Source organism: Tupaia chinensis, unplaced genomic scaffold (assembly GCF_000334495.1).
Source record: "Tupaia chinensis unplaced genomic scaffold, TupChi_1.0 Scaffold000318_1, whole genome shotgun sequence".
Taxonomy (NCBI): domain Eukaryota; kingdom Metazoa; phylum Chordata; class Mammalia; order Scandentia; family Tupaiidae; genus Tupaia; species Tupaia belangeri.
The window spans coordinates 6,091,842-6,103,252 of NW_006159811.1; the positions used below are offsets into that span (position 1 = coordinate 6,091,842).

The following is an 11,411-nucleotide window of genomic DNA, read 5'->3' on the forward strand; positions in this document are numbered from 1 at the left end:
GTAGCTACATCAAGTTGGGTGGCAGACAAATCCAAAGGATATCATGAAGTTTCCAGGACCTTTGGAAAATCAAAGATTGTCTTTCCTGTTGGAAAAGGCAATCTTTAGGGAAGCCCAGATGTGGAAGGTGAATGTGCCGAAAATGTCTACAAATCAGGTATGATTTCTCTCTTTAGGTAGATAAATATTGTTAGAAAAAGGTGTACTACTATCATATGTAATAGTATCTTGACACAGCATTGGACAAATATGTATCACTGAATGATATGCTCTATTGTTTTTTTGTTTTTTTGCTGTAGTGAGATTGCACTTACCAGAGAGAGAGAAAAAATGTGAGAATTCACCCCCCCCCCCCCATTTCCCCCAGAAGAGATGACCATTGGCAGTCCCCTCTTACATAGTCTCTTCTTGAGATTTTGAGCATGCACACACCCTCCTGAGCTCATAAGATTTGGTTGTAGTTTGAAGAATGAGAGGAGCAGTCAGTCTGGGTCTGACACCTGTACACTTTACTGTTCCACAAGCTTGGTGTTCTCAGGCAGGTGCAACTTCTGTATAAAATTACTAAGATCTTCCAGATTGCTAAGCAGCTGGTCCAGGTGGTTATCAGCCATTATCTTTTGTTTTTCGGGCAACCCCACAGTGACTTGATCCTTCTCCCCATACCAGGCTGCGGTACATTTGAGTGAGCTTCTTTTGTATTCCCTACGTGTATTCTAACTACTCATGAGTGTTCCTTTCCAAAGGTCTGCAGCTGGCCAGCGTGGAATTCATTGAGCAGGTTCAGCATTTCCCCTTCCATTTCATAGACATTGGTTACTTTGGCCAAAAAGGAATGCTTGAGGGGCCTACCTGCAGAACCTAGCAGCATTTCTCTCTGACTACTCTTTTTTTTTTTTTTTAATTTTAAATTATTTTATTTAACTTTATCCATTTATTTACATGTTTTAATTTGACCAGAGAGGGGGAGAGAGAGAAAGAGAGAGAGAGAAAGTGAAAAACAAGATGCCAGGTCTGAGACTTGAACTGTGATCAGCCAGGTGGGAGTCCAGCACCCTTAACCCCTTAACCACCATACCACCTGCTGGCCCCTCCGTGGCTATGCTTGAAGTTGGCCTGCTGCTTGGGGAATGTCAGATGACGAATTCCTAGGGCCTAGGAGCTACTGTGACTGGTGGGCATGGACACCCTGTGTGATGTGCCTGGTGTCTGACTGGCTGGGTCAGGTAGGGCTTGGACTTTTTTCTTGTCATTGTATCCATTGAGTGCTTGCTAGGCCTCAGGCCTAGAGGTTTGGGGTATGGAGTGATATTTCTTAGGTATCTTTTTCTGAAGTGCCTCTTCAAATGTTGTACTTGGGCTTCAACTTAGCGCCCCCCCCCCCCGTTTCTTAGGAGTTCAAATTAGTATTTCTTTTTTTCTATTTAGTTCAGCTCTTTTAAAGACATGTTTGCCTCATCCAAGGTAATGAAGATACTCTTCTGTGTTTTCTTTTGGAAAAATTTTCTTTCACATCCACATCTCCACATCTGTATTTTAGTGGAATTGTTTTTTTTTTCTTGGTATGATGTGAAATAGAAATTAAGAATCTTTTCTCTCTCTCTCTCTCTCTACATATATATATATATATATATATATATATGTGTGTGTGTGTGTGTGTATGTATATATAAACATTTATTTAAAAGATTCTTTTTCCCACTGCCCTACCATGTACTTTCCTTTTAAGAGAGATTTTTGCTATAGGGGGCGTGTAGAGAGACAGAGACACAGAAATCACTCCCCTAACCCCGAGGTGTGTGTGGCCACAATCCCTTCTCCTCCAGTCTCTTTTGGTTTGGGGCATGCACGCACATACGCCTGGTGTGAGTTTTAAGCTGCCGGGTCTGGGACTTGAACTATAGTTGGCTACGTGGGAGTCCAGCGATGTAAACCATTATGCCATCTGCTGATCTCACTGCTACATTATGTGGGTCTGTTTCTTAGCTTTTTTTCCTCATTGTTCTGTTTGCCTCTCTTTGAGTTAATGCCACACTGCTTTAATTATTACATCAATATAATAAGTCTGTTTAGTAGTTTAAGCTCTGTTCTTTCTCTTCAACTTCTCTAACTTTTTGTTTAAAGAATTATTTTATTTTATTATTATTTAATTCGACCAGAGAGAGACAGAAAGGGAAGGTGAGAAAGCAAGCTACTAGGTCCAGGATGCGAGCCAAAATTGGCCATATGGGATTCCAGCGCCTTAACCACCACACTACCTGCTGGCCCTTTCCCTAGCTTTTCTTAATCATTTGCTCTTTTGTGTACATTTAAAAATGTTCTTGTCAATTAAAAGACAAAATTGTGGGGGTTTTGGTTTTCTCGAATCTAGCAAGTCAGTTTGGGGAGAATTGACATTTTTACTGTATGAGTCTTCAAACCCATGAACATAATGTACTTATCTTATTTTTTACAGGGTGCTCTTTAGATTCTTTGAGTAATGTGTGGTAGTTTAGGTTTATTCCTATGTTTTTGGTGCTATTAAAAATTTTTCACTTTTTATATATGCTTGTTTCTATTATGTTTGTGTATAGAAATAAAATTGATATTTTTCCTTCCTTTATTCATGATAGAGCTCACATGACAGAGAGAGATGAATATCATCTACAGGGTCTTGTCATGCCATGATCCTCTTTTTCCAGTCCTCTAGCCCATCAGATCTTGAGCACTCCTGTGTGTGTCCAGCATGTTTCAGGCTGGGGATTTGACTTATAGTTGCCTTGTGGGATCTAGCTTTTATTGAGTGTTGCCTTACTGCTGTGCCATAGAGCCAGCCCCAAATTGATTTTAAAATTTAAAAATTTTTTTTTCCTTTTAAATTTTATGTGCAATTGTGTGGTGGTGGTTTTTTTTTTTTTTTTTTTTTACTATAGGGCGCGTGCGCTCGCCAGACAGACAGAGAGAGACATAGAGACAGAAAGCGAGAAGTCACCCCCCGGGGGGAGGATGGTCACGCCGCAATCCCTTCTCCTCCATTCTCCTCTCGGGATCTTGGGCACACACGCACACGCGCCCGGCATGAGTTTTAAGCCACCAGGTCCGGAGTGTGAACCGTGGTCGACTACGTGGGAGTCCAGCGACATAGCTATTACACTAACTGCTGGTTCCTGGTTGTTTGTGTTTTTGTTTTCATTTTCTTAGCCTTAGTAGCTGGGTCTGTAAGTGTGTACCACCATGCCCCGCTTTTATGATGAGCTGGAAATTGAACTTAAGCCTCCTATGCAGCTTCAGTGTGCCAGGTTGTAGCATCTGCCAGAACAGGATACTGTGGCTGGACGAGATTATTATATATTTTTAAAATTTGCTAGTTAGTGTAAGCACTCACTGGAGAGAGGCAGAGACAATGAGAAAGTACTCCCACATGGAGGATGGTCATGTCAGTCCCTTGTTCTCCATTCTCCTTTTAGGATTTTAGGTGCACTTGCACATTTGCCCTGCATTTTTTTTTTTTTTTTCTTAAGAGGTTTTTGCCTTAGGGCACATGTGCTCACTGGAGAGAGAGACAGAGACAGTAAGAGATCACCCCCCCCGGGGGGAATGGCCGTGCTGCAGTCCCTTCTCCTCCATTCTCCTCCTGGGATCTTGGGCACACACGTACACGTGCCCATTGTGATTTTCAAGCCACTGAGTCTGGGACTTGAACCATCATCGACCATGTGGGAGTCTAGTGATGTAACCGCTATGCCATCTGGTGACCTCAACCTAGTACTTTATTTTTTTATTTTTTGGAGAGGTTTTTTTTTTGCTATAGGGTGCGTGTGCTCGCCAGACAGACAGAGACATAGAGACAGAAAGCGAGAAATCCCCCCCCAGGGGGGATGGTCACGCCGCAATCCCTTCTCCTCCATTCTCCTCTCAGGATCTTGGGCACGCACGCACATGCGCCCAGCATGAGATTTAAGCCACCGGGTCCAAGACGCAAACCGCGGTCGACTACGTGGGAGTCCAGCGACATAGCCATTACGCTAACTGCTGGTTCCTGCAACCTAGTACTTTTTAAGACAGGGTCTTCATCGCAATCATCCTGCCTTATAGTTTTGGATTTTTTTCTTTCTCTTTTTATTTTCTGCCTTATGGTTTTAGGTTTTTTTTTTTTCTCTTTTTATTTTACTGTATTGTCTTTTTAAAGAGATTTTTGCCTTAGGGCATGTGTACTCACAAGGGAGAGAGAGAGACACAGACGGTGGAAGGAAAAATGAGAAATTATCCCCTGGGGAGATAGCTACGCCCCATTTCCTTCTTGGATCACGGGCACACATGCATATGTACCTGGTGTGAGTTTCAAGCCACCTGGTCCGGGAGTCCATTGATGTAACCATTGGCCATCTGCTGGCCCCCTCCTGGCGTTTTACAAGCTGCTCGGTTTGGAACTCAAAACTGCCCATTTGTGGGATCCAGTGTGCATTAACCACCATGCCATAATACTGGCTGGTCCCAGATTGTTTATATACAGGGCCTGCAGATGGTGTACCAGTTATGTTGCTGGTCTCCCACATGGATGACTACAATTGGAGTCTCAGACTAGTGGCTTGAAAATCATGCCAGGCGATGCCACAGTACTTTCTCCTCCATTGTCTTGGGATTTTCGTCACCCACACATACGCACCCAGTGTGATTTTTCAAGCCACCAGGTTCAGGATTTTAAAAAAAATTAATTTAATTCCATTTATTTTATTATTATCATTATTATTTTTTAATTTGACCAGAGGGAGGGAGGGAAGGGAGGGAGGAAGGGAATGGGAGGGGGGGAGAGAGAGAGAGAGAGAGAGAGAGAGAGAGAGAAAGCATGTAAGCCACAGGTCTGGGACTCAAACCGTAGTCGACCACATGGGAATCCAGCACCTTTAACCAGCACGCCACCTGCTGGGACCCCAGGTCCAGGATTTGAAGCAGGGTCAGCCATGTGGGAATTCACCTTAATCACCATGCCACATGCTGGTTTGACATTTCTTTTTTAAACATTTGGAAGGATTCTCTGGGGAAACTACTAGGACCTAGAAATTTATTCATAGTTAAATAATAACTGAGCTTTTTTTTTTTTTTTTTTTTGTAGTACATGTGAGACTAATCAGGTCTTCATTTAATTCTTGTTTCTGTTTTGGTAATTATAATTTTTAGGAAATTTATCTATTTCATTTAAATTGCCAATGTCCTATTTCCCTTTGAACATGGAAAGGATCCATGGTGATGTACCCTTTTTCATTTTTGCTTTGGTGATTTGTGGTTTTTCTTTCTTGATCAACCTTGCCTAAAGGTCTATCGATTAGTTTTTTAGTTTTGTTGATTTCCCCAGTTTCAACAGATTTAATCACTTACCTCTCCTTGTGTGTATTTATATCTTTGTTGTTCCTTTGTTTTGTGGTTATCTAATAACACTTTTCTTTATTTGTTTTGGCATTTCAGATAGTTAGGGATTTAACTTCTCTTGAATGTTTAGTGCTCTCCACCTATATAGAAATTTCATGACTGCTTTCACTGGGTTCCTAGGCTACTAGTATAGAAGTAGATCTTCAGATGGCACCTCTGAGCTCCATAGAAATATGGGATATTGTAGTTTTGTAAGAATAATGGACTATATTCTGTTATAGTCCGTTCATGTTTCCTAAGATGAATTAGTAACTACTTGCTACTTTAGAAATTGCAAAATTTTCATTCCAGAATTTCTATTGGTTGATAATAGTGTTACTTAAACTTTAAAATAATATATTCCTGAACACCTCCGTTCAATTAAACTATAGATATTTGACAAGGTAATATAGTAAAAATTTTAGTAAGGAATAAGAGAATATTGCATATTGATATTTAGTTCAAGAACCAGTACATAAAGTTGTATCTTAATGTTGTAATAGCTCCAGTTTGATAGATTTTCAATAACCTTAAGAACAACATATAAAGACATTTTCTATAGTATTTATCTTTTGTGAGAGAATTCTAAGCATACTATTTATGATAAGTTTAAACTTTGTCTTATAATTTAATGTAATTTTAATTAATTTTTAAAAATTGTTCTCTTACAGAATGTTTCTCCATCCCAGAGAGATGAAGTCATTCAGTGGCTGGCCAAACTAAAGTACCAATTCAACCTTTATCCAGAAACATTTGCTCTGGCTAGCAGCCTTTTGGACAGGTTTTTAGCCACTGTAAAGGTAAATATTCTAAGATACACTTGCACATAATCTCTCATTTAATGGTATATGTTCTAAACCAAAGGCTACTGGCAAACATTCTATAAAATAGAAGTGGAATTTTTATGAGAATAATTTACATACTCGCAAGAAGACATGGTGTCTTCTGCTGCTTTTTAATATTTGGAAAAAAAATTTTTAAAGAATAATTCATTTTTAAATTTATTACTACTATTCTTCAGTTTGACAGCAGAGAGAAAAGACAAGCCACCAAGTCTGATACTTGAATTGTGGTCAGCCATGTGGGAGTCCAGTCCCTTAACTACCATGCCACCTGCCAGCCCTAATTTTTTGAAATTTTAGTTACAGTCTGTAGTTTTCTTTTTGCTGCAGCATTGATAACTTGGTATATGAAATTTTTGATCTCTTGATTTTAGTACAAACCACATAGCGTTGGCAGAATATTTTATCATATTCTAACACAATGGTTATGTAGTAGAGGTAGATGATGAATAAGACTGGAAAAATGTAAGTCTTTTGTACATTTCTCTCACATTATTTATTGTATAACCATAATGTGTATCAATCTTTGGTATATAACACAATGTCATAAAATAACTGGTATATTTTCGTTAAATGGCAGCATACAAATAAATGAATACATTTTATATAATCTATATTGCTATAATACATTATTGTCTGTGTTATGTTCAATCAGTCATAATAGGTCTTAAATAGATTTAAAGCAGAGAGCCAGCATTTATTTAATGGCAAGGCATGAAAGAATAGAAAAGGAATTCACCTGTAGTCATTTGTATGCCTAGGAATATGTAAGCTGAGTGAACTGTGAATTAAATGCTTTTTTAAACCAGGAATGAAAAATGATATGGAGTGTAAGAATTTGTGTGGCTGGGCCAGCAGGTAGCATGGTTGGTAGGGTGCTGGATTTCCACATGGTTGATTGTAATTCAAGTCCCGGATCTGGGGGCTTGTTTTCTCTCTTTCTCTCTCTCCTTCCCTCTCTGTCTCTCTCTAGTTAGTGCCTGTGTCAAATTTAAAAATAATGATGAATAAGTAATTTTTGCCATAGGGTGTGTGTGCTCATCAGAGAGAGAGAGACAGTGAGAGAGAAAGTGAGAAATCACCCCTGGGGGAGAGAGGATGGCCATACTGCAATCTTTTCTTCTACATTCTCCTCCTGGAATTTTGGTCATGAACACACAGGCACCCAGTGGGACCCTCAAGCCACCAGGTCCTATACTTAAACCAGGGTTGGCCATGTGGAAGTTCAGCGTCTCAACCACCACGCCACCGGCTGGCCCCGAAACTTCTGATCTTAAGAGATTTCAAGACCCTTAGTTATAATGATGCCAGTTGCCTGACATCTGGGTTATTGGAAATGCCTGCTTTTATATCAGCAATAAGTCCCCTCTCACATCTCTCTCCCACACCCAACCTAACTTTCACAGATAATATCACAGAAAGATGAGTTTAAGGTTAATATCCTTTCTTGGATGATATATCCTTTGAAAATTATTAGTGAATTTCTAGCATCTGTCATAAAAATGATTCTTGTGCATTAAACATTTTTTAGAATTTATTTTAAAAAATTATTTATTTATTTAATTCCATTTGTTGTTATTTATTTATTTATTTTTAAAAATTTGACCAGAGAGAGAGAAAGGAAAAGGGAGAAAGCAAGCTACTAGGTCCATGGCTGTGGTTGGCCATATGGGAATCCAGCGCCTTTAACCGCCACACCACCTGCCAGTCCCCAACATTTTTAAATAAGCTCTTTAAAAGTGCTTTCAGGGGAAACCAGCAGATGGCGTAATGGCTATGTTACTGGACTCCCATATAGTCTATTGCAGTTCGAGTCCTGGACCCAGTGGCTTAAACTCACGCCGGGCACGTGTGCATGTGTGCCCAAGATCCTGAGAGCAGAATGGAGGAGAAGGGATTGCGGTGTGGCCATCTACCCTGGGGAGGGTGATTTCTTGCTTTCTGACTCTCTGTTTCTCTCTTTCTGGTTCTGGCGAGTGCACGTGCCCTATAGCAAAAACCTCTCTTATAAAAAAAAAAAAAAAGTGCTTTCAGGACCCAGCAGGTAGCATGGTGATTAGGGCATTGTACTCCTACATGGCTGATGATTTGAATTTCGGACCTGGCTGCTTGCATTCTTGCTTTCCCTCTGTCTATCTCTCTCTCTCTCTGTCTCTGGTGAACTCATATGTCCTATAGCAAGTTAAAAAATAGTGATAATAGGAACCAGCAGTTAGCATAATGGCTATGTCGCTGGATTCCCACGTAGTCAACCGTGGTTCGCGTCCCGGACCCGGTGGCCTAAAACTCAGGCTGGGCGCGTGTGCGTGTGTGCCCAAGATCCCGAGAGGAGAATGGAGGAGAAGGGATTGCGGCGTGACCATCCCCCCATTTCTCGCTTTCTGTCTCTATGTCTCTCTCTGTCTGTCTGGCGAGCGCATGTGCCTCATAGCAAAAAACCTCTCCAAAAAAAAAAATAGTAATAAATAAATTAAATAATTTTTTAAATTTTTCTTTTTTTCTTTTTTTTTTAAAGCATGGAACTGCTGAGATTGTTTTTTTACTTGTGAGCTGAAGACATACCAGAGATACTATTTATGGAAGTATTTTCTATACTGTAACTATTACCTTAAATATTGACAGTAGTGAGCCAACTTTTCTTTCTTTTGTGGACAGAAGATTGGAAAATTCCTAGACTATATGTCACTTATACTAAGGCAATGGTAATTAACTAGTTTTTGGAATGATAAGCTAATTAAGGCCATACTCTGGTCATTAAAAGGTTTTCACACTTTAATGAGAATGTAATACATAAATATAAAGTAAATGGTGAAATATGTTTATTGTTGCATTTATGTTACCTAACTCACTTCTGTAGTAACTTTTTTTAAGAGAGATTTTTGCTATAGGGCACATGTGCTCACCGGAGAGAGACAAAGAGACAAACAAGAAATCACCCCCGGGGGTGGGGGGGATGGCCATGCCACAGTCCCTTCTCCTCCATTCTCCTCTTGGGATTTTGGGCATGCATATACACGTGTCCAGTGAGTTTCACACCACTAAGTCTGGGACTTGAATCACTGTCGGCCATGTGGGAGTCCAGTGATAAAACCCATTACACTGTCTCCTGGTCCCAGGACCTTTTCATTCTTATCATGGAATTTAAATATAGGGGTGTGTGCGTGGAAAGGGAGGACACTTAATATTTAGAAAATTTCTACTCATCTGTTTAGCATCTTACAAATTTAGTTTTTTCTATATCATGAGTGCTTACCAGAGACAGAGATAGAAAGGGAAAGTGAGAAATCATGTTCCCCAGAAGATGGACACACTGCAGTCCCTTATCCATTTTTCTCACAGGATTTTGGGCATACACACACATGTTCCCAACATGATTTCTGAGCCATTAGGTCCAGGACTTGAACCAAGAAGTTAGCCATGTGGGATCCATCTGCCTTAACCTTCCCACCACCCACTGGCCCAACTTCCTGCAGTTTTTAAAGTATTTAAAATATATTAATAGCCTATTTTTATATTCTCTTCTTTCTCTTTAATTCACTCAGTGCTTAGTGTTATTTTACTGATGTTTGTTAGTAAAAATAACTTTTGAGTAAAACTAACTTAAAAATACATATTATATATTGAATTTTTAGAATATTTGTTAAACAAAAATTTCTAATATCGGGCTCTTCCTTGCTGGGTAGAAATTAATCTTGGCTAACTTTCTTGGATGAACTTGAGCAATGAAATGATCTTATTAGGTCGGTGGACTATCACATGGCTAGGGTTATGTTATTAAAAGTTAGCTCTGGGGGCTAGCAGGTAGCATGGTAGTTAAAGCATTGTACTCTCACATGGTCAACCGTAGTTCAAGTCCTCAGCCTAATGTCTTGAAAATCACACCAGGCATGTGTGCATGCATGCCAAAATTCTAGAGAAAAATGGAGAAGGGATTAAGGCGTGGCCATCCCCCTTAGAGGATGATTTCTTTCTTTCTCTCTCTCTCTCTCTCTCTGGAAAGTGCATGCACCCTATGGCAAGAACCTAAAAAAAAAAAAAAAAAATTAGCTCTGACCAAGAAATCAAACAGGTGAGAATCAAATTAATTGAATTCTACAATAGTAAGTGTGTGCATACTTCTCTTATTTTCATGTAAAGTTTTTTTTAAAATGGTTAAACTCTATTTGCAAAATCACTAAAGCTACTTTTTCTCTCTTCAAAATTTTAGGCCCACCCAAAATACTTGAGCTGTATAGCAATCAGCTGTTTTTTCCTAGCTGCCAAGACTGTTGAGGAAGATGAGGTAATAAATCTTTTTAAGATTAGCTATGTCTTTTTTTTTTTTTTCTCCATTTATTATCTTTCCTTTTTTGGCAAAAACAAAGATTAAAAGTGAGTTTGATTTTTTTCTGTCCTTTCTTCCTTTCACTGTTTCCTTTTGCTTTGGATAGAGAATTCCAGTACTGAAGGTATTGGCAAGAGACAGTTTCTGTGGATGTTCCTCATCTGAAATTCTGAGAATGGAGAGGATTATTCTGGATAAGCTGAATTGGGATCTTCACACAGCCACGCCATTGGATTTTCTTCACATTGTAAATATACATGAAGTCTTTTAGTTTCTTGACTATGTAACCCTGTTTTAATAGCATAAAAAATAGATTGCCACACATATTTTGTATTGATTTTTAGGACAAGGAAAACTATTGAAATTAGCCAAGGAAAAATTAAAAATTAGGATTAAAAAAAATGAAGCTAAAATTGCAAACTTAGACTTTGGGTAATGTCTGAGAAGGTTACATTAATTTTTATATATAATGTCCTAGACATTTAATTTAAATTAATCTGTTATTCTTCTGGTTTTCAGTTCCATGCCATTGCAGTCTCAACTAGACCTCAGTTACTTTTCAGTTTGCCCAAATTGAGCCCATCTCAACATTTGGCAGTCCTTACCAAGCAACTACTTCACTGTATGGCCTGCAACCAACTTCTGCAATTCAAAGGATCCATGCTTGCTCTGGCCATGGTTAGTTTGGAAGTGGAGAAACTCATTCCTGATTGGCTTCCTCTTACAATTGAACTGCTTCAGAAAGCACAGGTAGGTGTCAGTTAATTAACTATTGTTAATTATAACTCAAGTATTATTCTTCTGTTTTCTTTTTCTCTTCCTAAAATACAAGATGGTTATAAATCTAAAAGACATTCCTGC

General features: G+C 39.2%; 1 protein-coding gene across 2 annotated transcripts in view; it reads left to right on the forward strand.

Moving 5' to 3' along the window:
- CCNI (cyclin I) overlaps window positions 1–11,411 on the forward strand; it is a 22,569-nt gene continuing 11,158 nt past the window's right edge. The window contains exons 1-5 of one of the 2 annotated variants that reach the window (XM_006151476.2): window positions 1–157; window positions 6,056–6,184; window positions 10,434–10,508; window positions 10,657–10,797; window positions 11,070–11,300. In XM_006151476.2, the coding sequence (XP_006151538.1) occupies window positions 44–157; window positions 6,056–6,184; window positions 10,434–10,508; window positions 10,657–10,797; window positions 11,070–11,300 (690 nt within the window). In that variant the 5' untranslated portion in view covers window positions 1–43. The remainder of the gene's footprint in view (window positions 158–6,055; window positions 6,185–10,433; window positions 10,509–10,656; window positions 10,798–11,069; window positions 11,301–11,411) is intronic. The other variant, XM_027773073.1, reaches the window with a different exon arrangement.